At 39.6% G+C, this 27,945-nt stretch overlaps 1 protein-coding gene and 1 pseudogene across 1 annotated transcript in view; one reads left to right on the top strand and one right to left on the bottom strand.

Annotated features, from left to right (window-relative positions):
• The window catches only part of M6 (neuronal membrane glycoprotein M6), a 122,195-nt gene that overhangs the window by 4,805 nt on the left and 89,445 nt on the right, over nt 1-27,945 (top strand). The window contains exon 2 of the mRNA XM_083134016.1: nt 20,338-20,479. Within this exon, the coding sequence (XP_082990142.1) occupies nt 20,476-20,479 (4 nt within the window). The 5' untranslated portion in view covers nt 20,338-20,475. The remainder of the gene's footprint in view (nt 1-20,337; nt 20,480-27,945) is intronic.
• On the bottom strand, nt 12,501-12,899 carry LOC145996740 (protein GVQW3 pseudogene; annotated as a pseudogene).

Below are 27,945 nucleotides of genomic sequence, written 5' to 3'. Positions count from 1 at the left end.
ACTGGAATCTCAAATTAAATCCGGATAAATCTGTTGTCATGAGGTTTACCCTAAAATCCAATAACACAGTGCCATCCTACAAGTTATGCAACCAGGTTATTCCGTTCGTACGACAGCACAAGGATCTTGGTGTCATTTTTGATAGCAAACTGACTTTCAACCATCACATAGACTACATAACTTCGAAAGCGATGAAAACACTTGGACTAATTTACAGATTTACAGACATAACTCACGTTTCTGCCCTCAAAACCTACTTTACAATGTGTGTTGTTCCTATTCTTGAATATGGCTCCTGTATTTGGTCAATGGCATGTGAAAGCAATTTAAAGAAAACAAACAAAGTAGTAAGTTTCTTCGTCAGAATAGTCAAACACAGATGCCCAGCCCTTGCAAACTTCTCCAAACAAGAAATTCTATCCACTCTACAAATTCATGACCTTTCTCTTCGCCGTCAACTCTCAGATTTAACACTACTCTTCAGAATCATTAATTGACAACTTTTCACCAGCGAACTCTTGCCACTTCTTAATATCAGAATCCCACGTCCCAACAGTAAATGCAACAACTTCTTTTACATTAAATCTTCAAGGCTATCCTTAGAACAAAGATCACTTCTCTACAGGCTACAAACCATTTACAACTCATTAAAAGACGCTCCAGGCTTCCATTTATCAAAGCAGACTTACAGAACGGCGTGCATAAAGCAGCTGAAGTATAAATAATATTATTCTTGATCTACTTGTTATTATTCTTGTTATATATGTATATGTGTGTGTATGTGTCCATCTTATTATTTTGTTTATTTCTTTTCCGGTTGATATCCTGATGTAAAATGGATTTTTCTGTATTCAGGACTTTTCAAATAAATAAATAAATAAAATAAATAACTCCATGCACAGCAAGGTTAGGTTCGGCAAACATAATTAAAATTGTCACTTTAAAAATTGTTAAAAACATTCATAAATAGCCCCACGAAGCATTCACAGATAGCCCCACGAACCATTCATAAATAGCCCCATGAACCATTCATAAATAGCCCCACGAACCATTCACAGATAGCCCCAGGAACCATGCATGGATAGCCCCCCGAACCATTCATAAATATCCCCAGGAACAATGCACGGATAGCCCCACAAACCATGCATGTTCATTTACGTTATACTACTGTTACATAATAGGAAAACCGCGTGTTTGGAAACACTGACCGGTTATTACGTCATCAAGCGCACACAAAATTTAGTTCACATAGTAGGACATCAATGGAACAGGTTTCGTGCATCGGAGAGACATTAATGTTGAAAAATAGATGTTTTTCTGCGAAAATTCATTCAGCGAGGGGAAGAAACACTTCCGAGACCTTCATAGAGTATACAGAAACTCTTTTTGGTAAGTACTTTCTCCTGTAAAATTGAAGAAATACGTTTCGGGGATACTTAAATTTTACCTAATGAGTAATTATTAAACCATTGACGTTAGCCCCAAAAATTCACGATAGCCCCACATACCATCACGGGGACAAGGTGTGCCTACGAGGTTAGGTTAGGTTCCATTAGCACTCCTTTCGTTCAATTTAGCATATACGGACAACATCGGCTTTTCTCGATGAAAGAAATTACCAACAAGGACTTCTAAATGCTACAGAAACTCATTTCGGTAAGTAGTTTCTTGTGTAAAAATGAAGAAATCCATTGGGACGCTATCGAAGTTTTACCCTTATTTTATCTCACTTTTCTACATCTAGGATAGTAACACTGATTGAGATTAATGTTGAATAGATGATGCACATGTTGGGACACACATACATCTATATGTTACCCAGGATTCAGTCCATAGGCGTGCGCACAGGATGGTGATTGCCCCCCCCCCCCCCAGTCATGGACGTCCGCAGATTCCACGTAGCGACAGCAAGGTATTTTTCCATGGGGTATATTACCCCAACAATAGTGTTGTCCCCTCAAAACAGACCACTTGAATTTGAAATTATCGCATTAACGTAAATTACTATGGCTGAGATCAAATTATTATACGTGTGAAATATACTTAGGTTGACATTCAATTTCTAAGGGGGAAGTGTAGCCATCCCTGCTCCTCTTCAAGACCTCCATGTCCCTACATAATTATACTTTCACCTATTGGTTTAATGTAGAAGAATCTTATCTCTGTTAAACGATATTATACTCAAAGTCAAGTATTTTTAAGCTGATTAAAGTTCAAACCAACTGTGGGGGAAGGGGATCAAGTGCCGCAGTCACAGGGGGCAATTGGCATTGCCCCTCCCCAATCTTGGACGGAAATCTGTTCCAGGGAGGCAAACATTGAGGTAAAAGAGAGCAATACTATTAGAATCTAATAGTAGCAGTAGAGGATACTCCAGATAAAATTACAAGGGTTGATGAAATGAAAAGGTACGAAACGTCGTAACAACGGAATCGTTTATATAATACCGATGCCGCGATGGGAGAACGTAGCTTGATATGTAGGGGTACGATTGGAGTCACCACACGACATCGGAGCATGCAGAGGAACGCGCATGCGCAGGTGAGAGCAGAGGATCCGATACAGAGCGCCGTCCAAGTGACGCAGCAGTGCGTGTTCAGACAGGATGGCATTAACATTGGCAAGGTGTTGCTTACCGTGTTTTTCGATGTGCAAGGTCCGCTACTTGTGGAATTCCTTGAACACAGACGAACCATTAACTCTGATGTGTACTGTGAGATACTCCGCAGCCTACGCAGGTCCATCAAGAACAAACGACCGGGGCTGCTCACGGAGGGTGTGGTTCTCCTCCATGATAACGCACGTCCACACGTCTCCAGGGTCACACACGCGGAACTGGCAGGTTCAAGTGGGAGCAGCTAGACCATCCGCCCTACAGTCCGGACTTATCCCCCTGTGACTTCCATGTGTTTGGTCCCCTGAAAAAGCATCTCAAAGGAAAGCGCTTCACCTCGGACGATGAACTCAAGGATGCTGTGAAGGACTGGGTCGCGTCACGGCCAAGGGAATTCTGGGAAAATGGAATCAATCAGCTCGTTCATCAATGGGATCAATGTCAAGTTCACAGCTGTAGCTAGTGGGCGGTGGGAGTTGACCCTAGGTGCGGAACGATCTAAATTGAAGAAGATTGTAAAAGACAATGCCATGGTGCCCCATGAAATTTTTTCTGCCATATTATATCAATATTGTTTTCAATTTGCAAAAATTTGAATCTATTAATTTTCTTGCTTGCTTCACTTGCAATTTTGTTGTTTTCTGTAATGCATTGTAATTACCAGAGAGATAGTTATAAGTATAACAAGTACTTCAGACTTTTGCTGCTAAACAGTTTTGTCTTAAATGCATGAACACAATTGTTTGGAGGAAAAGGAAACTAAAATATTGAGATGAAATGAGGGTTTTCTTTCCCAACTGAACTTTCATCAATGCTTTTGTCCCCCCCCCCCACACCTAATCAGAGGGGCTGCACACGCCTATGATTCAGTCCCAGCATCTTCGGCATCACATCATGCTAAACTAACAACCATACCACAAAGGGTAGCCCAAGGTATGTTATAACGTAACTTTTTTCAGTTCCACTTAGTTTTATCAGTCAGGTTTGCTCCCTGCAATGGTACTGAAATTTAATCATCTTCACTAGTGATCAGTTTGCTCTTCACCTCACCATGAAACCCAATATTTTTAGAACTATACCTGTGATTATGTTTTTTTTCCTAGGTGCAGCACATATTTAGTTAATATTCCATTGGGTATTTAAATTTATAAAACATTATTTTATGAATGCAGCGTCTTATAAAGTGGGTACCTTGAGGAAACTGGAGGGTAAGGGTGTCAGTACCATGCCATGAAGCACTTTAATCTTGTGATTATGTTGAATTTTTTTTTCCTACAGCTACAAAGGCATTTTTTGTCTCGTTTATTTCATTTCCAAGCCACCATAGGCCATAAAATAACCCCAAATACCATACAACAAAAGATAGACAACACTTTTAGATTGATGTATATCACAGTTGTGTTTTTCCATTCTTTTTCTGGATGTTTAAAGTATAAATATCTTCCATGTATTAACTACGCCAAATTATAATACACAGAGTTTGTCATTTTGACACCACTTCCCTCCTAAACTACGAAATATAATTTTAAAAGTTTTATTACAAAATTGTAGACCAATCAATCCTCTAAAATGACTAAGTTTAGTTCTTCGCACTCTGGCAAAGTATTTCAGACAATTTTAGCAAAGAAATGTACAGCATGGAACAGTGTGTGCAACGTGGGATCCTATACCCAAACCCTTTAGAAAAAAATTAAATCATGGTAGATTATAGAGTAGAATGGTCTTTATTTAAGCAGGCGTGTCCCAAAAGTCGCATTCCGTGCGTTTCGTGCAAGAATGAGATTCACCAAACGCACGAGACGATATGAAGCAACATGCACAAGATGACCGTTCTTAGAATGTGATTAAAATGAGTAACAGTGTCCACAGTAAAGTTTATTTTTGCCCATTGTGTGATGTGTAAGTGCAGGTGCAATTGTTTATATATGAAGGTTAATGTAGTTGTTGGGATAATAGTAAGTTCTTTAATTGTTTCTTAAAACTTTGATGGCAAATAATGTTAGTCAATGGTGCAGGCAGTTTGTTCCATTCCCTGATCCCCTTTAACAATGCAGGACTTGTTATAGGTGGTGGTTTTATGTTTGGGGATTTTTAGATTGTGTATCTTGTGGATATTATGTTCGACCAAAGTTCTACGAGAACAGATTTTATGGAATAAGTATTTTGGGGGGTCACTCTTAAGTATTTTGTGCATCAAGGTGAGTGTTAAGTAATTTCTTCTATTGTTAATGTTTAGCCAAGAAAGTTTCTTCACGTAGAGGGATACATGTTCTTTCTTTTTTAGGTTAAATATGAAAGATATACAACAGTTCTGAATGTTTTGAAGTTTATAGTTTAGGCCCTGGGAGATATTACTGTACACTGAAGCACAATAGTCTAGTGTGGATAGAACGAGTGCTTGCATAAGGCGATCTTTAACATTAGCGTCCAGAGTAGGTTTTAAATGATTACCAAGATTTAAGTTTCCACATACAGCTTTTCACAACAAATTCTACTTGTGCCTCCCAATTTAAGTGTCTATCGAACACAATCCCCAAGTTTTTGCTTGTATCCACTTCGCTTATAGGTATACTGCCGAGAGTTGGAGGAGAAGGTGAGTTTTTGTGAAGTTTTTTAAGTGTACCATGAGTTCCTATGATCATGAAGCAAGATTTTGTTGGATTTAATTGAAGGGAGTTCCTCCATGACCAATTTGTTATAGCATCAAGGTCGAATTGGAGTTTGGTCATCGCATTATCGTAGTTTTCTGTATTACACTGAATATAAATTTGAGAATCGTCAGCATACTGATGGTAGTGGCAATTTTGGACAACATGGTCGAAATCATATATAGTGATGGACGTAATATACTTCCTTGGGGGATGCCTTGTTGAACAACCAACCATTTTGAGTATGTAACTTCCGGTTCCCGATATTTCACACATTTTCTGTTGCCTACATATGAACAAAACCAATTTAACAAGTTTCCGGTAACGCCATAGTGATACAGTTTGGCCAATAACAATTCATGATTGATTGAGTCATACACTATTGAATAGTCCAACAAGACTAACAGTGTAACTTTATTTTCATCTATTCCTTTACTTATATTGTCTACGATATCGAGCAGCGCAGTGCAAGTACTATGCATTTCTCTAAAACTAGATTGAAAGTGTGGTAGGAAACCTTGAATATGTGGAAGTATTTGTTCATAAATTAGTTTTTCAAGTATTTTGGACATTGTGGATAGAATGCTAATGGGCCTTAGGTCTTTAATTTCTGTGGGGTTGGATTTTTTAGGTATAGGTGTTACTTCGCATATTTTCCATTCTTGAGGGACCAAACCTTTGGAAATGGAAAGATTAATAATGTTACTTCTTCTAAGCAAAAGGGGATGCAATGTTGCAGAATAGTTAGGTTTATGCCATCATACCTCAGGATACCATCATACCAGGATTCCCTTACTCGATTTGAAATCCAGGGGGCAGGAGGTTTGGTTTCACAAATTTTTCGCTGTGAGGCGTGCTTATCTATTAACCTGATAATGTTATCATTCAAGGCCTCCACCGCTGCATCTACATCCTCGTTTCTTTCGATTTTACACCATTCCACATTTTTCGCGTCTTTTCGAAACTTGTCCAAGTCTATGGTTTTGAAATTTCTAATTTTGAAAATTTTTTAAATTGTTTTGGTACATACAGGTCAAGTATAGAGTATATTATATGGTGATCTGTAATTCCTGGTAAGTCGCTCTGCCCAATTTGCTTTACAATTAAATCTTGTGAATAAACGATTAAATCAATTAATGACTTTGACGTCACTGTCACTCTGGTTGGTTTGGTAATTAATTGTTTCCCGTGAACTTCTTTGATTATACTCTTAAGGAGTCGAGTGCTGCTTTCATTATTTCTTAACATGTTGATATTACAGTTGCCTAACGCAATGAAGTAATCATAATTTAAGTATAGGTGTTGGAGAATATAAGCTACGTGGCTGATGTGAGTATAGCTGACATTAGGGGGTTTATATGCTACCAAAATTCCAATGTTTTTCCTATCGATAGTTAATTCGATTACAAGGGACTCTATTCCGATATCATTATTAACAAACCCGTCTAAAAATTTCCATTTAAGCGATTTGGATATGTATAGGCATACACCACCTCTAGATTTGTTTAATCTATCTTGTCGAACTAATGTGTAATTTTTGATATCTATCATATTATTACTAATGTTCGGTTTTAACCAGCTTTCTGTAATGGCTATCAGGTGAAAGTTTAAGTCCGATGTTATTTGTTTAAATTCGTCTATGGAGTTTAGTAAACCTTGAATATTTAGATGACATAATTTAAAGCCATTTTCAGATTTATTTATTTCAGCTTCAAGCTGTTTCTTGGTGTAATTGCTGTGGTGGATATTAATGGGTGTCTCTTCAAAGTAACTTTAGTGACTTCTGATTGGGAGTGGCATTACTGCACCATTGACTACATTGGTGGGGTTATTTATATTTATCGTTTCCTCCACAGTATAGTCCTATATACTGTCCCGAGTGTGAATTACATAAGGCAATAACAATGGAAATGTGCATACGTATAACACTCAATTTTTTTAAAAAAAAACAGGTGCTAGTTTTCATAGTGACATATTTCCTACAATAAAAATTTTAAAAACATTACAAATAAAAATTAAAGAAAAGTAAAAACTAGTATATAATGAAAGCACTAGCACAAAAGAAAGAAAATAATGAAAGTATTTGGTGATAACTAAAAATTGGTGAGCTTGCATCACGTGAGTTGGAATAGTAGCTGAGGGTTGTTTACATTTAAAAGTCTATTGTGTGACAGGTTCTTGCCCTTCTTTCGCCACCATTGAGGAATGCAGAGTCTTGTATTATTTGTGTGGTTCGGCGTGGAATGTTCTCCTTCACTCCCCTCTACCCTTGACCAGCCACAGACAGGTGCCCGTACATCGTTGATGGGAGAAGCGGTTTCGAAAATACACACACCACAGTTAGGAGGGGAGTTTGGCGAAACAGGGTAGTGTTACTTTCTGCTGAACTTTGCAGTGTCCTCCGAGTCGGTAATCCTAACCACGTTTCCGTTGTGTAGGGCAAGTACATTTCCATCGGTTGTCCGCACTCGTTCGAATATTTTACTTCGTCTTACCTTGTGAAAAAGATCCAGATTTGTTTTTGTAAGGTTTTCAGTGATGAAGATTCCTGTCCCTGTAGCCTTGAGGTTCTTTTTGTTCTTGTAGACGAAGTGTCTCTGGGCGTAGGTTACAAAGCATGCAATGATCGGCCGGGGTTTTCCATCACGTTGCAGTGCTCCCAGTTGGTGAACACGTTGGAACACATCTTGAGGCACTTTCACCTGCTCCTTGATGACCTTTGACACCATCACTTCACACTTTTCACCCTCACTTTCACTGATGCATGGAAAACAAGGTTCAGGCAACGGTCATACTGCTCCAAGGAATTCAAATCCTTCCGCACTTGCTTCACTTGTTTGTCTAAGTCGGAGATTTTCATGTTGAGATCACTTTTTACTTCATGGATCGCATCCTTCACGGCAGTTATGATGATGGTGGTCAGCGCTGGTTTGATTTCTTTCAGCACGACATCACTTGCAAAAGCCAGGATGATGCGTCTTTCGAGGTCTCGGAAATGCTGGTTCAGTTCCTTCGCTATTGCTTTGGAGATGGAGATTTCAATGCGTTGTCACTCAGCTTTGCTGGTTTGCATTTTCCGGCTAATACTGCTTTTAACACTGATAACACTGTTCGGCAAAATTAAACTTTGTGTCGCTCCCATGAACCAAAATAGGTGATTCTTATAGATTTCGAGCTCCTGAGTTCGAATCCGCAACCCGTTTTTCTCCAGGACGTACCAGTTTTGAGGGAGGGGTTGGGGGCGGGTTTCAATGACCACGCAAAGGTGCTATTCTCCCCGCATATAAATTTCCACGCTATCATCAGAATTTCAATATAAAACAAGCAGATACAACTACATAAAGAGTAAAATTTCAACACTTACATGTCAATTGGTGTTCCTGCTCCTCTTGTAATTTGTACAGGGTATCTCGCGTGTCGCATTCCAACAGAAGTCTGCCAACATATTCACACTCCATTTCCCACTGTAGCGCCTCTCCATGGTAGCTATTTGTTGATGAAACCTTTCACCGTGTTCATCGGAGACCTCCCCCAAGCTGTACTGTTGAGGGAAAAAGTCCAAGTGACAATGCAGGAAATGTAACTTGAGGGACATATTACATCCCATGGTACGAAATGAAGTAATTAACCTGCCCACAATGTCTTTGTAATATGGTGACATGATTCCCGAGAAAATTACTGCCCACGTCTCGAAAGGCCTCCCAAGTCTCATGTTCCACATCACTCAGCTTAGAAGGAAAAGTAGGATCCTTCAAAACGTCTCTGATTTGAGGCCCTGTAAAAACACCTTCTTTCACCTTGGCCTCGCTAAGTCTTGGGAACAGTTTTCTGAGATGAGTAAATGCTTCACCATTTCGCTTCAGGGCTTTGACAAATACCTTCATTAGACCTAATTTTATATGGAGAGGTGGTAAGAATACTTTCTCCGGATCCACAAGAGGTTCATTAGCCACATTCATCTCTCCTGGGACCAGTTGGTTCCTTCTTGGCCATTTTGTGATGGTGTACTGCTCTTTGGCTCGACTGTCCCAATGACACAAGAAACAGCAGTGTTTGGTGTAACCTCCTTGTAAACCGGTGAGGATGGCAATAACCTTAAGGTCAGCACATACACACCACTTAAACTGTTCGTAATTTAATTTCTGTAGTAGGTTCCGCATGTTCACGTATGTTTCTTTCATATGCACAGCATGAGCAACAGAAATGGCAGGATATTGATTGCCATTGTGTAGTAACACTGCCTTCAGGCTAGTCCGCGACGAATCTACGAACAGTCTATATTCTTCAGTGCTGTAGTCAAATTTCAGTTGTTCCATAAGCGACGGAATGTCACTGCAATACACCAAATCACCATCCTTTGTAAAATTAGGAAGTAGGCTCACCTCTCATTTTCTGTACATCGATATATTCACATCTCGATCAAGTAGATTCCATTGTTGAAGTCGTGATGCAAGCAACAGGGCCTTGGTCTTCGGAAGGTTTAAGTCTCTGATCAGATCATTCAGTTCTTCCTGACTTATCACATGTGGTTCCTTAGTGTCAGACACTGGGGCGTAATTGGGATCTGAATGCGTACTCGAAGATTGTGCAACATCCTGACAAGTCGCAGGTTCTTCGTCTGATGAAACACTGCTCAGTGTGTATGAGTCTGGTGGTACGGGTACAGGCAGAACAACATCATGTGGGACAGGTCTCCTCGCGGAATCCAAGTCAGGATACTGTATTTTATGCTTCGTGCCTTTTGAGAAACCTGTAATATTGGTCAGGCAGAAGTAACAGTCTGCAACATGATCCCGGTGCTCGCACCAAACCATAGGTACGGCGAACGGCATCGATTTATGTGTACCTTTCAACCATCCTTTTAGAGTACGTGCACACGAGTTACAACTTTGTTTGGGAGCCCAAACGCGATCCTGGTCGCCGACTTTACACCCAAAGTACAGGTGGTACGCTGTCTTTAGGAACGGTGACAATGGCCTACTTTGTCCCTTGAAGACCACTTCCCCACATATGTAGCAGAATGAATCTACCGAGTTTTTGCAAGTTTGTGTCATTTTGGTTTAACACAAATGTCAATATTTCACGCAGAAATATTTTTCCTTAACGGTATACACAGACATAGAGTAACGCGACTTTCTTACACCACGATCACCTCGGAAGTAAAATATCTGCTTCACAAGACAACGAGGTGGGTGTCTTGGCACCTTTTTCCAACCACATCTGGTTTGTCGTCTAGACAAGGAGGTGCCAACGAATGACCACAAGTTGATTACAAATCCTTTTACCTTGAAGGAAGCCGAGGTGACAGTGTAGGAAGAGTGTAACGAAAATAAAACGTTGAACTCCAATGTACACAAATAAACCTGTCACACATAGTTAAAAACTGTAAGATACCATTCATTTTAGAGCCAGTCACTTATGGCTCATAGAACATCGTGAAAATATTTCTTCAGCAGTAATGTTAAAATGCAATATTATTCACATTTTTGTTTTGACATTTGTCTGGAATTCTCAAAAAAAATGTGCGTTGTGCCCGAATTCACTGTTTTTTGGGGTGGGTGGGGTGTATTTGGTACTTTTTCCTATTTCGGGGGGGGGGGGGGGGGGGTTGTGGGGGCAGGGGAAAGAATGTTCCTAGGATATAGTAACAATTCTTGGATTGAGGTAAAAATACACAATTATGCATTCCAAGCATAAAAAACACATATTTCATTTAAAAAAATACAATTTTTCTGTAAATTTTTGTGGAAAATGCCCCCTAAAAAAAAAACCTTACGTGCTGGAACTTTTTCAATGCAATATTCGTAATCAGCGACTCGAATTCTATAAGGTACACCCTTTCATGCTCGTGGGAGGATTTTCATGCCGATCAGTGTAATTTTCACGAGAAAGTACTTTGACTGTAGTATTCCCTCCTCCCTCTTCTATATGAGAGTATATGACTTACATTGGTATAAAGTTCATAATCAGGCATGAATAACATTTATTTATCCAGCACAGGCAAGCAACCCTTTACCCTCAGGAAGATGAAACTTCAATTAAGAGAGAATGGATTTTGGGAGGAAGGGGCACTGTATCAGTGCATTGTATTGGAAAGAGAACAGAACATGGAAAACCTTTGTAAAATAGTTGTACAGCCGTTATTGAATCACACACTTTACATGTAATGGCCAGTAATAAGATCATTGTTAATATGCCACATGGTGGTGGTGCATTAAGTACATTTTTTATATCCGTTCTAGAGCTGAGTTTATACCAATTTATTAGTATCGGACTATATCAGTGGTGGTGTAGGTGTCAGGAAATATTGGTTCAAATGAACAGGGTGCGGCAAAAAATACTTAACTGAACTTACCTGAAAGCTTGTTCATTATAAAATTTAAATTTAAAATGTAAAATAACTGAATATCTTTATTTATCTAGTACGTTATCAAGACAAATATAACAGTTGCTTAAAAAAATTAAAAAGTATGTGGCATATGTCCCTTAAACTTCAAATTGAAGAAACAAGTGTTCGTCGAATAGTGAAGGAAATTGGTGCATGCTCGAACAAAATACATATTCTGCATGAAATTAAACCCCCCAGATTATGTTCAGCATTTAATTTTTTGTGGCCGTGTGTTAGCTGAGCTCTATGAAGATCACATTATCTGGACAGTTGGTGGTGGTCAGATGAATCTCATGTTTTGCTAAGTGGACATGTTAACAAACAGAACATGCATTTCTTAGATTTGGAGAAGCCTGATGAGTATGCTGCAAGACCGTTGCATTCAGAAAAGCTGACAGTCTGGGCTGCAATTTCTAGACATGGTGTGATTGGGCCATACTTTGTTGAAGACTACTATGGGCAAACAAGAACAGTTAATGCAGTAGTGTATAGGGAACAAATACGAGGGTGTACCCAAAAGAAACTTTTTTTTTTTTTTTTTACAAAACTACCTTATCACCTTCAAAGTACTCTCCATGACACTTAATACATTTGTCCGATCTGTAATTCCATTCTTGAAAAAATAAACCCATCTGTTGTGATGGCTGACAGCTCCTTCCTCGTTTTTTTCTTCACCTCTTCTACGTCGTCAAATCGCTGTCCCTTCATGTCCCTCTTCATTTGGGGAAATAAAAAAAGTAGCACGGAGCGAGGTCAGGTGAGTAAGGGCCATGGGGCAAGAGAGTCATGCTGTTTTTTGCCAAAAACTTGGGCTTTGGATCTCTTCTTTCAAAGTAAGGCATGTTTTCACTCAACACTCTTTTTGCTGGTCACTCAGATTCCGAGGCACAAATTTCACAGCGACCCTTCTCATTCCCAAATCTTCCGTTAAAATTCGCTGAACCGAGCTCCAAGATAGTTTAGATAACTTCCCCACCTCTTCAATGGCACGTCGTCGGTCTTTGAGCACAAGTTCACGAATTTTATCGACATTTTCGTCCGTTCTGGAAGTTGACGGACGTCCAAAACGGGGTTTGTCATCAATCGACATGTCACCTTTCTTGAAGTGAGAAAACCACTCGTACACTTGAGTTTTCCCCATAGCGCTGTTCTTGTAAGCTGTGTTCAACATCACAACTGTTTCTGCGGCATTTTTCCCAAGCAGGAAACAAAATTTCACAGCTGCACACTGTTCTCTTGCATCGGCCATCACAAAAAAACTAGGTGCGAGCGAAACTGCTTGTATAAAAAAAAATCACCGTAACCAGAGACAACCTTCCCCGGTTGCCACTGGGTGCACTGAACTCACAGCGAGTTGCTCAGCGCTTGCCTAGCGGGAAAAATTCGTACTACGGAAACTCCGCCCAGCGCAGCGTTATTCCATTTCTTTTGCTACCCCCTCGTAATTAATCGTTTTCAAGCTGACTTACAGACCTTTTGCGAAATTCATGGTTTACAGTTTGAACGCCAAGTGTTCCAACAAGACACATGTGGGATGTGGTAACAAGGAATTGTTGAAGGAACTCTTTCCCGGTGGCATCGTATCACGAGGAACAGATTTTCCTTTCCCTCCCTGTAGTCCTGATCTTACGTTATGTGACGCTTATCTGTGGGGACTTCTGAAAGAAGATTGCTTCTCACCATTAGACCAGCTTCTTACCAACATAGAATCTGTTACTGGCGAGATAACACGAGATCAGTATTCCAACATGGTCCAAGATGTGATGAGACGAATGGAATACGTTGTCGATAATGGTGGCAGACATGTTGACCATGTAATTTTTTGATATGAAGTGTACTGTGTCACGCAGTTGCGTACTTCTCAGAAATATATGAGTTCAGCTTCAGTTAAGTTTTTTTTTTCTGCACCCTGTAATTGATAGACATTGGCCAATACTAGGTCTAAGCATTGCACTAAAGTAAACTTCATGGCACAACATCTAAGCAGCATATCATGGTCAGCACCTCAAGTCCCATTTCTGCCCTTTTCTGGCTTTCAAGAATTTGCAGTGTTCACAAAAAAAACCTGTTTCACTTCCACGTGGACTTATTTTCCTGGAGATTATCCCAAGCATTTTTTTTACACCAGTATTGTGTATTTTTTAAAAGTTACATCAATTTTACTATTTGAGTGTAATTCTTTGCATATTTTAAACTGATGTGGTGTGAACAAACCTTAATTACGACAATGATGAAGCATTGGTAGCATGGGTAAGGTACCAGTAGCACTTCAGTCTCTAGTCCTTTCATCTAATGGCCAGCTATGAATGACATGGCGTAGGTTGCAATTAAAGTTTAGAAAGTGTGTCTTGTGCAGTGGCTGCCCCCGCAACCCCAGCTATGTTCTCTCTCTATGCTCCTGAAATTTTATATAATCCCAGAAATTCAACAGATAAAGTTTGCTTACTTAAAAATGGATTTACAAAACCGAAATCTGGTGAAAAGTGGCTGGTAGCCCTCTAAGTAGTTCAAAGGGCATGTAAAAAGGTCACTATACTGCAGGAGGCCTTAGAAAGAGTGTTTCGCGGGCTAACAGCAGACTTCGCTCGCACACTATTGCCGATACTCTCGTGTCGTCTGCTCCTCAGCCGAACAAACAGGCCGAGGTAGCAAGTGGCAGAGGTCACTCACCCTTCCAGAAGGGTGCAGCGAGCTAGCTGTGGTAACCGGGCTCACTCATTCGCAGACCTGACTGGTTCTCGCAGACACACCCCCATATTGTCGTCTGCTGCAAGCCCGCGAAGAGATCTTTTTAAGGCCTCGTGGGGTATAGTGTGAACATTCTTACGGGCTGATGTGCTGAATGATGAGAGTTCCCAACACTTTCGTGTTTGCACTTACAACGTTTACCACTTTTAGGCCTCAATTTATGAATATGTTCTATATTATGAACTTTTGTATGTGGTTTAATGTAACAAAAGGCATGAGCCTTAATCTTTTCCACAAATAAATAAGAGACAAATAAATAAATATCATTTGACGATGTCTGCGACAATAAGCAGTGGTGTATTATCTCAGCCAGAGTGGCCCGGGTATTACTTGACATTTATGAGTCTCCTCCGATATACAAAATTAACTTAATTACTCACAGATGGCAATCGAAAGGAAATTTTCTCATCTAATACCTTTATAGTTACGCAAGTCAAGTGTAGTTCTACAGTTATGAATCTAGTAGAAAGATTCAGTTGGTCAATCAGTCGATGCCTTATTGTAACACAATACCTAAACAAACATACACTTGATATTTCATGACCTTTTTTACCAGTAATATTAGTTTTACACGTGATATTTGAAATGTAACTTCCCACCAAATATTTTCAAGGGTCCCCAAGCCTCAATATGAAATTGAAATATGATCTGAGAAAATATTCCCAAGTTGTCTACACCTGTTAAGTTTTACTTCAAAGGGACCCCAAAATGCAGGAGGTGGAGCCCAGGGGAAATTATCCCTTTACCCTTAGGTTCAGTAGCCCCTATTTTGCCATGCAGGGTATCAGAGGCGAAGATATAGTACAAGCAATGCAAGCACTGCTTGCATAATTCAAATATCATTTAATGTACTTAATGTTCTAACCATATTTAGTTTCCATCGCACTCGATTTCGCGAAAAAATGCGGCCGCAAACTCCCCCAGCAGCTCTGTAGCAAGCACCAGCCTCAATGCTTGCAGCCGTTCTGCGGGAAAATAAGGCCTCCGAAGGAGTCACATGGCGAAGCGTGAAATTTTGGTGGAACTCGTCCACAAAGCTTCTACAAAAAGCTGTGCTTTCCGAGCTTGCGTGATTCCCGAAAATAGCCGAGTTCAACCGAAAGCAGAAGGATTCATCTATGGGTACGTTGCCAGCAAAAACTAGTAACGAATATTTGTCTTCATGAACACGTAAACAAGATCGCAAATATAATAATAATTGTTAGTCATAAAATAACTAAAAGAAGTTATTATCACTGTTCTAAATTCCATATATATCATATTATATTACAAATTATTTTAGATTTCGCGAAATGTAAAACGCGTAAAAAAAGTTGACATTGGGAGTTGGGGCAGTGGAATTTCTGCACCCCCGTGAAGAGTTTTCTCAGGGAGGGAGGGAAGATTGGACGGACCTTGGTCCTGCACCCTGCTTCCTGGTCGGTCCAGCTCAAATTACGCCAGAAGTGTTGACCGCTACCAGTGTTTGCAACTGCCAAATTATTTACGCAGTAATTCAAGTGAGCTCTTTCACAAATTTTACAATCAATAAATTGACTGCTTTTGAATAAAACTTGGGGTGAAAATAAAGCTATCTGAGAAAGAACTATCTACGGATATTTGTACATGGCATAGAAGTAGATCGTATACATTCTGCATATTATGAGCACAAGAATATGTTTTAATGATTGATTGATTGATTTGTTGTTTTAAGTCCACTTTATGCACAGTAAGGCTAATCGGGACTGGACCTACAGTTTAAAATGGGATCTGAAACACTTGTGCCTCCACCGGGTATCGAACCCGGAACCCCTTGATTACAAGGCGACGACACTACCACTGCGCCATCGGGGAGGCCCGAATATGTTTTAAGTTCTATTATTATGATGCAAGTGGTGTTCCCAGGGTCTTTTTACAGTCCCCATTTTGTCATCTTTTCCTTCCTTTGACGTTTTTTCTTAGATATACTGGGCCAAAAGGGGGTTATGTCTACCATCCACCCCCCCCCCCCTTCGCCCCGGGCACGCCATTGAATGACACTTTATTACTTAAATATTAATGTACATACTCGTTCTGCTGAAATGATTCTGATTCCTCCGCGTAATTTTTATCTCCAAACTGATATATCTTTCCTTTGTGACGGATAAAATTAAGGAAATAGGTTGGTATCACTTTCTGTTGTTTCAGAGATTTTCAAAGTGATCTTGTGTGGATGCTTGCATTTGCAGTTGTGGAAAGCACGTGGGATAGTGTGAGTGTTTGTTGCTTCGTGTTTTGTGCTGTGAATTTATCGGAATGAACGCGTATTTAGGAACGGTTGATGTGAAGTGCGGGTGTATTATTGAGCAATTGAAAATTGCTTCGTTTAGCTCGAGAGAGATACCAACACCGCATTTACCGGACTTAAAAACAAGTTAGCCCAAGGGGCTTTGTGCGACATTTCCAAAGGGTGGCATCCAATGGACCAAGAGTTTGAAATTTATTGTGGTGAGTACATCGTCTATGCATGTGTTTCTTTGCTTTGAAATGAATTTTTTATTGTTTGTGTTTAACTTTTTATTTAGTGTTTAAGTTACTCCAATGCGGTTTTTAGGGTGCCCAAAAATACTAAATTACATCATGCAGCGTAAAATAAACAAATGATTCCCATTTTTTTTTTATCTAAATCGGTTTGGTCACCGTTTGACCATATTAAATAATAATGAACAAATAAAGGTACTAATAAGTAAGTAAGAAATTCCGTCTCCCTTTAGTCATATGCGGAAAGTTCGCATATGCAAAACGTTTAATATCATATGAATAACGTTACCTGGATTTTTTTTAAAAAGTAAATGTGACGTTTGCGGATCATATGGTTTATTTTTAGTACAGTCACTTTATTACGATATTTTGACAAATCCAGCGACTGGGTAAATGAGGCTATAAACCTTGAAACTTTCCCCTCGGCATGTCGTTGTACTACATGTTTTGTTGTACTGAAACATTGCTTGCCTCCTTCGTAAGACTATGCTTCGCTACTGCAGGGTATATAGCGTATACAGTGCTCATAGTGAAAATTCCTAGCTGTTTATTTGCTTATTCGAGTTAGGGGATAAAAGGAAGGATCCAAACCTTATGTGGATCAATGTGAAGACAATGCAGTAGGCTGCAGAGGATGCTTATGCAAATTATCCTAGCTGGGAGGATGCTTTATGAATTTTTCTTAGCCTGGAGGGATAGCATCCCCTTCTATCCCTTACACCCCTCCCCTCTACATACATTCTGCGAGTACTGATGATCTATTAACAAAATGGTTCTTGTTTCATGAAAAAGTCTTTAAGAATTATCAGCCGTCTTTCAAAAAGAAATGGTATCGTTAAAATTATGAGCAATAATACTGAGGTCCACTAACCCCAAATTTCTGCCACTGTCCCTGCGACAACAACTTTTTTTTTGTGGTGAGGGACAGTCCAGTCGTTCCAATCGGCATTTCATTGAGTGACAAATTTTCAGTGAATGAAGTTCCATCGCCGCTTTATTATCTCTCTCAAAACTGGAAACCTACGCGTATGGTATTTATTCTTAGCAGATTTCAATTGATCTTATGAAGAACCCCCCTCCCTCCTCCTCCAAAAAAGAATTCTGCATTGAAGTAGAGTCTAACACATATATTTCTGCCGTGCGATGCGCGACACAACTCAAGAAGCAGTGTTGCTAATGGACAGATAGAAAAATCGCTGTCATGCGCCGATGCACAGCTGTTACGTTGGACCACAGCACTCCTCCTCAAGCAGTATTATTGCCTCTCTCTGATGGGTGACAGTCTGTTGCCTTTGTTGTACACAACAATAACAAGTACATATACTGACACTAGACGATAAGCTCTGCAGCTTTTTCTTTTGCTATGAACTTGTCACCCATCAAAGCATGGCAATTTTAACACGGAAAACAATATGCATCACATTAAGCAGCAAAAATGACAGCCTCCTCTATGCAATTTCTACAAGAACACGTGCTGGAGCCAAGAGTTGAAATGGTCATGGAGCTGAACAATTCCAAAATTATGAAATATGAACAATATGTGAAATAAACCTGTTGAAATATGTAAAATTAAGTATATTTTCCTTAAATATGTAAAAGTAAGTATGTATTAAAAAATATTGACAATAAAATGTCGCAGCCGCTGCTCTCTTGCCAAAATTCTTCATTGGGATGCCAACACCTTGACTTGCTTCCTCCTTCATGAACTCATGCACGTTGCTTAGGATTTTCCGAGCTTGGCTATGCAAGGTTTTTGATTTCATCTTTGACAGAACTGAAGGCATTATGGAATTTAACGTTCATTAACAAACACACAATTTCACATACACACACATAATACACACACACAACGTCAAACCGGTCAAATACTTAGAATGAAATAAGAATATGGTGCTTCCAATCCAACAAAACTCACCATCACTTTACCTGCCTTTCTCCTTCCGTGACAGAAATAGTGCTTCATTGTTACAGTTGGCAACACTACTAGCTAGCCAATGAACATGCACTGCATAAAAGAAGCAACCACTTCGTCATGCTATATTGCCACATTACCGTCCCTGCCGAACAGTGTGAACCGCTAGCTGAGGCGCTATTCATTTGTTTTCAATTATGTTTGCGCGAGTGTGTCCAGGAATGGAATGACAATATAGCAACAATGGCAAAGTTTGGCGAGCAGCGTAGAACACGTGATGCTAAGAGAGAGGGAGACGAAACGAAAATTGGTATCTTTGCAACGGCAAAGATATGTGTGTTGCACTCTAAGAGAAAATATTTCTAATTTCTTCTTCCAGTTATCAGAGAATCAGCCATCCTGATTTAGTTTCGAAAAACAACTGCACTGATACATAGCCTAAGTTGATCACAAGAAATGGGAAGGCAGAGGATTTGGGGTAAAAGTTAATTTATTTTACAACTGGATGTGTGGGGGTAGCTAACTATTCTGTGTCCATCCCACTCTTGCATCATCTCGATATTCTATCTTTCACTAAGGGGGTCCCCAATATTTTACTTGCAGGGGGTCAGAGAACTGCGCTACACCACTGGTCTTGTGTATTAGAGAGATAAATGAAAGCTGTAAAACAAAGAGATTTGAAGGAAAAGCCAAAAATTTCTGACCCAAAAAATTAATGGAAAACTTTCACCCCTCTCCTCTCCAAACAGATGATGCCCTCCACCATTTTCAACTCTTACGCCTGTTTGGCGAAATAATAAACTTCAAAATTCTATTTTTGTCTTTTCCATTGAAATCCAAGAGTGGCACATGAACTACTGAACCAATCGGCTTGTTCCAGTTGCTGTGATTAGGAGAAATTATCGTGGTGTTCTGCGTTGCCAAATTTTTCGTTTAGAGTCATTTTCGAAACTGATGACACCCTCTACAAGGTATACACAGCGAAGCCTAATGGTTGCCACCACGTAGCAAGTGAATGGGTCTCCGATTCCCTGCCTCTCCCTGAAATGCGAGCGAGGATTGCATGCTGACACCTAAATTGCCACCACGTAGCAAGTGAATGGGTCTCCGATTCCCTGCCTCTCCCTGAAATGCGAGCGAGGATTGCATGCTGACACCTAAACTTGGCGTGTACGACTGGATAAAAATCAGGCATGTAGCAACACTGCTTTTCTCCCCTTGAAACTCACAGAAGTGGAAACTAAAAGTCTGGGTCTCCTGAACTTTATTCTTTGGCTGGTCCAACTTTTAGTTTCGAGACATATGTATGAGAAAAGTAACTACAGTGTGGGTTAAGTCAACAATGCAATGTGTTTTACTCAAGTCAGCCCTTCAGTAATGTGCCATTGAGTGTTGAAATAGTAGTTTTGTAGTGCTATTGCTGAACAAACATTGGGAGGTAGCATGTCTGGGATGTGTGCATCACTGATGGTGAATCTGGTAACATTCCTGTGTTCAGCAGTCTGTATAAATTCTTGCTTTCTTTCAGGTGGTGAACTGCATAGGATGGCTGTGATGTTGAGAAACTGAGCTGCCATATATTTTGTACTAGCTACAGCACTGGAAGAGTTAGATTTGAATATTTGTGATACATATAAGCCACCTGCCTTCACTAAACGTGTTTGTAATGGGTAAGTACTGATTTAACTGATAGCTGTATATTTAAAGCATACAGGGTGTTCCTGTGACCTTGAATCAAACTGGCAGGGTGGATGGAGACTAACCCAAGCAGCAATATGAGATAAGGAACCCCGATCCAGAAATTAGTCATTAAAAAGCCCAAACTAGTTGGGGCTGCCAATGAGAATGGAATAAGACAGTTCAAAGATGCAGCTTGTAGATTTAATATAGACATCACTACAGTGTATCATAGCACTGTACGACGAAAACGTTACAGTAGTTGTTGAAAATGACAGCCCACAACATCCATGCAAATATGGCAGCATCACAAGAAGCTCTGTTGCATCAATTCTAACATCCCTCGAGTTGTTCTGATGATCGCAGGCAACAAGGATTCTTGCCAACAGGTCCTCTTCACTCTCTACGGATGTCTCATAGGCAACATTTTTGACATGACCCCACAAGAAAAATCAAGTGGTGTCAGATGAGGTAATGAGCTGGCCAACGAACAGGGCCTCCTTGTCCAGGCAGAGCTTATTGCAATGCTGTGATGCCTGAACAACTCCTGTAATGTTTTTGTCATAGAGTAATATCCATAAGAAATCTACAAGTTCAGTTATCTTATTCCACTGTTATATATGGCCCCAAGTAGTTTTGACTTCTAACTTTTTAATGACGCTTTTCCGGACCGGGGTTCCTTATCTCATATTGGTGCTTGGGCCATCTCCATCCACTCTGCAGTTTTAATTCAAGTTCACGGAAACACTCTGTATATTATTTTTCAAGAGCCATGATAGTCCAGCCACTAGGCTTGTTTGAATGCCATGTGGGAGACCATGTTCAATTTTAGGTGAAAATTTTCCAGGTATTATTCCTGCATGGAGTGGGTCTGGGTTATTGTTGTATGACTGGTTTTAGTATATGTTTCATTTACACCATGCTTGTATTTGAAGCACAATTTTATCTGTTGGTGAACCATGGTTCAAAACTGAAGTGAAGTACATGCTACTACAAGAGATTGCACCAAACCTCATTACTACCGGTCAACATTTGATATTCATGTCCATCATATAAGCAGAAAATATAAGGTGTCATCTTTTTTAACGAGGTTTTACTGTATTATTGTTTTCAAATTGTCTGAATTGCAAATATTTTGTTGCTTACAGATTGTTGGTTAGTTGTTTTTGTTGCTTAGTTGGTTTTGTATTTTTTTTCTTCTTCAACAATTGTAAAGATGGCAAGTTGAATTGGTGAATTGGCCACTGTGTGAAAATATGAAACTTGTATTTTACAGCAGGAGAAGTCAGGTGGTGCACCTCACTCCACACTCATGTGCTTTATGTACCTACAAGCATTCTCTGGCAAGTTTGGGTGACTCAACACATGGGAGGACAAATGATTTTGTCATCCCAAATCCAACCCCCTAGCCAAAGTTGTCCTCTCTTCTGGGTGAACTGTAAATAATGAAGAGTTGCCAGAACCAAGGGTGTTAACATAAGAGAAAAGTTACCAACAGTTGAAAAACAAAAAAATCATCCGATGTTCCATAATCTTATTCACCAGTCATGACATATTTTCCCCAATAATTGCGCTGATCGCTCCAGAACCACTCCTTCAGTTTGATATCATGATCCTGCAATGCCCTTCACAGGGGAACAAAATTGAACTTTTTTTGGCACACTGGGAAAAATAGCTGATCCTAATAGTACTTTTTGCACTGAATTCAAATGTGTAAGTAGTTTTTCTCCATTACCCACAGTTTCTTTGTGACACCCCAGTGTCAGTGAGAGTTGCTGACTTCCTGCTGCAATTTCCACTTAGAAAATCTCTCTTCAGCATCCAGCAGTAATCAGTAAGCATTCTTGCCCTCTGTTGTCCCTGGTACCTCTTTTGCATGTGAGAGAGGTCTTGGTGGAAACGTTCCCCGTGTTCGCCACTTGACGGCACAGATTGTCGGAGAAGAAATCCAGGTGAGAGTCCAAGAAATGTATTTTGAGGGACATATTACACCCCATATCTATCTTTGTATGAGTGTAACAGTTCACTCACAATCGAGCGGTAGTTCTGAACTTTATGATTTTCTAAAACGTTGATACACAATGCTTTTAAATTAACTTCATGCTGATCTTTCAATTTCGCTAAACAGGCCTTCACATTTTTTATTCGTTATCAAAGCTCTAATTTGGGACCACACAAAAATTCTTTCCTTGATTTTATCATCCTTACAAGAGGAAATTTTCCCTTCAAATAATGAAAACCAGCACCATTTTTGCCCATCGCCTTAACGAAGGTTTTGAAAAGCCCTTCCTAACTTGATATGAAGTAGAGGAAGGAGAATCATAACAGAGTTGACTAGTGAGGGATGTACAACATTTTGATTGTCCAGGTGTTTGTGATTCACAATTTATTTCTTGTTGCAATGATTATTCCTACCTCTGGTGTCCCATTCGCACAAGAAACAGCAAACTTTAGTATAGTCCAGCTGCAAACCCTTTAACAAAGCAATTACTTTTAATCGAAGCATATGATCCAACAATACTTGTCATACTGAATTTTTTCTAACAGTTTTTTCATATTTTCATATGTTTCCTTCATGTTAGTTGTGCAAACTAACGGCACAGAAGGAAATTTGTTCCCATGATGCAAAAGAACAGCCTTGAAACTAGTTTTCGAGGAATCAATGAACAGACTCCGCTATATTGTTTCATATTCACGAACAAATAAATCCATCATATCGCAAAAATTATTACAATACACTATCCTTTTCTCTGGAATTGAAATCTTCAAACTTCCTTCCTGTCGGATACAAAATAAACACTCCTTGGTGTCTTTCTGAAGGAAATTCCAGCCTTGCAGCCTAGATCCCAAAATCTCGGCCTGTTTCTTTCCCAATTTACAAATCCCGAACATGGTTGTTTAATTCTCCTTATGTTAACATTTGAGGTTCACAGGAAGAGGTTTCGAAAGTAGAATGATCTTGCTTCTCATTTTGAACTTTGGTAGCTGCCTCATGCTACCATGCATCTTCTACAGTTAGGTGTGTACAGGGATATGATACAGGTACTGACCTCACAGCAGATGGCAAATTTGGTTACATTACTGTTTATTTGCATTTACAAACCTTTGTAAAACATTTTGCGTTCATAAAGGTTAAGTTGTTTGTGCCCACCTTCTGTTCATAATCATTTAAACTATTGTTTTACATACATTACTTGTCACAGAAGAAACACCTAAGATTCCGAAAAAGCAATGCTTAAAATATGTCATTGTAAAAAAACTGGGCGATAGAAAAATTCTAAGTGCATATTTGAATTCAGCATAAAATTTGACATTAGAAACGCATTATACGCTTCATATGCCAGAAACTGTGTTCTCCAGTGAATTTACTGGGAATGAAAACCTATTACCTATTATATGTGTGAAAGAGATACTTTAGGTTGCCATTCATTTTCTGGGAGGATTTTGTAGCGGAGCTACAGCTACACATTTTGTAGCTAGCTAAAGTAGCATGCTACTTCTGAGCACTGGTTTTATTGGTGCGAGAGTCTTGCTATATATGCAACATGTGCAGTAGAGTTTGGATATTTTATATGGACGGGACCAAAACTACTTCAAATTACAAAAAACTCGGACTATATGAAATGAATGACCTAGTGAAAATTGGAAGAGGTTAAAGAAAAACGATATAACAACAAACTGTTGTGTTTGAAAGATGTGGATATGCATCATTATTACATTGCGAGTTCACAAATATGAATGGGGCAAGATGAATTGTGGTGAACGTATGTGGTGCCCTTCTAGAGAAGGAGTTCTAGAAAATTTAAGTGGTAATTGTGGTGAACTCTCATTTGGTAGGTCTCTTTAGGAAAAATCTTTTTGTTTGGTTAGTGGTTTTTGGATGAACACCTAAATATTGCTTTATGGATTCAATGACTAGTGACTTTGTAACAGGATTTTTTTTTTCAAAACTGAGAACAGATGTTATATTTTAACCCATGAAACTCCACAGAGCGAGTTGAATGGTGGTAGTATTTTGCCAATTGAGGATGAACTGTTAAGGTTATTATCTGGGTGATACAGTGTGAATTTTAAGTAGGAAAGAGAGTCGAGTTATATCTCTCACAATTTCAAGAAAATTGTGTAACAAAATTCCAGATAGTGCCCAGCATACTCAAATGGGTGCCCAAAAAGAAATTTGCCAATTGAAGCATGCAAAGTAATTTTAAATTCATTCTGAAAATGTGTATTGCTAAAATTCATACAGGGATGATATGACGATGAGAAGAGACTTTAGGCAATGTTTCGTTCTGAGCCTCGTCTCAAAAAGTTTCGAAATATAAAATATGAGCAACATATGTAGCGCGTCACTGCTCGAACTTTCGCGACATGTAGAGATAATTAAAGCAAAATAACATCTTCCTATTTAGCGCTTCCCGTTGACGTTACGAAATCTCGAAAAGTGGCATTTTATCCTGACAAGTGCATTGCACAGGTTCACAGTCATCACTAACGGATTTACTTTGCTGTATGCCAAATAAAAAAAATATGAGATATGGATAATCAGTTTATTGGAACGTTTGTACTGCTGTGAACAACTTGGCTACCTTAATATGTATCAGTTCGGCTGATTCCATAGATACGTCATATTTTTCATTAATAAGTCGCATAATAAAGGCAATCTTGAATTGCCATGTTTTGAGATTTGTTGACATACGGGCAAGATAAAGGGTTTCCGCGAGGTTATCCCCTCCGCTGGGACTGCAGGCACTGTTGCCAAGTTAGATCTTTTGTAGCCAAATCTGGCTCTTTTGTGTACTCATTTGGCTGAGAACTGGGGCGGCCTCCTCACTATGGTGCCATCACTGGCTCTATTCCATATAGACCAACTTTTGCCATGTACTGAAGATGACAATGTTTTTGTCCGGGAATCCTGTGTTTTCGATTTCATCTAGGCGGTGAAAACCAAAAATAAATTTCATCACTTTGAAGTAAACGGTAATAGCAGCACCCCCACCCCCTTTGGCATTTAGAATGGTCCTAGGAGGCACTTATCCAGCTTTCGTAAATCTAGCTCCTTGAAAGTCCATTTAAGGTGAAATTTAGTCAGTTTTAACTAAATTGTATGTGAAATTTAGCTCTTTTACGCGCATCAGGTTTGGCAACACTGCCAGGATAGCCGTAGGAGGCAAGGAGAAATACATTACGCGTATGGGAGCATTATTTTATTTGTTCTCAGGAAAATCAAACATCGAATGACGTAGAAAAGTACGTAAATGGAAAAGGGAAATGTTGAACAATTTAGTTGTCGTAGGAAAAGTCGAAACTCCCATTTGATTAGCCGTAACTTGAAGTTGATTTCCCATATGGAATACATTGGATTCTGTAAATCCTTATTCATCATATTTTTCAAACATCATGTCTAGCTTAATAATGAACTTTAAAAGAAAACGCTTCCACTTGCAACATGGAGATAAATGTATACTCTCTTGTCCAGCCGTGTTTTAGTAGTAGTGCCCATTCCGAAGATATTGAAGTAAATGCACAACTGGCGCGAAAGTGTCACTTCCTATTAAGTATTGAACGACATTAGAGACTCGGGCAGTATAAGTCTCAGCCTTGTCTCGAAAGGTATGGTATCAGTCTCGGTCAAGGGGTCCTGGATTCAGTGCAAGGTGGTCGCCCTTCAGGGGACAGACATCAACTTCACCCTCACCTCAGAAGACTTGTGAAGGTGAGCCGTGAGTGTGAGGGAAGTTGAACGAAAATGACCACCTGGAAATCATGGTGGAGCTGCATTTACTGTATAAACGCGATATGGTTCATGGATACTAATCAGAACGTTCGTATATTCCTGGTTTCTTGTCAAAGGATTTTCAACGACTTGCTAATTAATAATAATTTGTCATAACTAATTAATATTAGAATCCGATTTCATTACACAATTTTTTTTTCAATGTAGCACTCGAAATTTCGTAAATAACCAGACCGAGATAACTACTGTTTTTAGAAATTATTCTTTTTTGACATTTTGCCTATGAAACGTATTATTTTATAAACTTTTTATTTCTGCCTGAAATGCGTCATTACTCGTTACAATGCGTTGGCGGTTTTTCTCGTATTGAGACGCAGACAGATAATTCGATCAACATATTAATATTTCATTATACCAGAACGTGGCATTTCTGTCAACTACATGGTTTCTTTGTATGCCTTTGTATCTTTCGAGGAATCAACAGATATCAAGTTGTTGCTTTTTTAAACAATAATTAAAACATTTGAAAATGTCATATACATACACACACTGTATATGTGTACCAGTGTTGTGGCTAATGTTGTCTTCTTGTAATCAAAGTTTCCCCTTTGAAGTGTGGTCACCCTCCGGAGGGCAACCCTCATGAGGACAGATTTCACCCTCTGAAGACTTGCGAAAGTGAGGTCGAAAACAATTCGTGAGGGCGACGGAGGTTGAACGAAAATGAACACCTCTCTTCAATTATTGAACTTTAATACCTGGCCGAGCTGAGTGGTTCGGATCCGACTTTATGCATACTTTGACAAACTTTTTGCCAGAGACATCGCTTAAGGGAGCTTTTAGACCAAAGCAAGAAGCGACACTGTATACCTCGCAAACGAACCTTCAGAAATAAATGTAACATTTCGTACCATAGTGCCTCACACAAGTTTTACGTGTCGCCTGGGTCTGTTGATAGCGCATGCTTAGTGAATCCTTTTCTACAGACAGGAAGGGGCCCGTGTCGCTTGTCACTTCGGTGTGAAACTCGCGTCGTTTTGGTCTGAAATCTCCCTGAAACCACCATAATCCTTCAATCAACCTTGTGAACGGCAGTTTTTTTTATTTTTATATTTTTTTATCGCATTTCTTCTGCCTCTTGCCCTCCTCCGTGGTTCGAGTCCGCCTGGGTTCAGTCTCTGGGGTTTCAGCCTGTTTATAGAACCGGTGGCAACCCACCATCGTGAGGAAATTGGGGAGCGGCGAGTGAGTAGCGTAACCCGATCACGGATATCTCCTATAACGACTGGGAGTTCGACGTGCTGACCCCATGTCACTCCCATTACCGGTTGAAGATCTCCATACCTCTAAGCCAAGCGTCAGGTCAACCTTGCAGCAGGTTTTAGCATATGTAGTTCCAAACGTGCGCGCAAGAACATAGTTCCACTGAGACGGGTTCTATTCCGACACAACTGCATACTTGCAAGAAAACAGTTATTTAATTTGTAATATACAGACAAAATAGTACATCCATTAGCAGGTATGGACTTAATTGGTTGCAATCACTGTGCAGACGAACTTGGAACCGTAGATTCGCCAACTGCAATGTGTAGTGCGTTGAAGAGACACTGAAACTTTAGAGCGAGTCGAGCGAGACTGAATGCGTTGCAGAACGCGTGAAATCGGCGATACCAGTGTTGCACATCCCACTATTTTAACCCTATGTTTATTGTAGAGCGGCGAGAA

Source organism: Lepisma saccharinum, chromosome 13 (genome assembly GCF_977018435.1).
Source record: "Lepisma saccharinum chromosome 13, izLepSacc3.1, whole genome shotgun sequence".
Classification (NCBI taxonomy): domain Eukaryota; kingdom Metazoa; phylum Arthropoda; class Insecta; order Zygentoma; family Lepismatidae; genus Lepisma; species Lepisma saccharinum.
The sequence above is the reverse complement of the archived record's forward strand: the minus strand, read 5'-3'. Positions and strand labels throughout refer to the sequence as shown.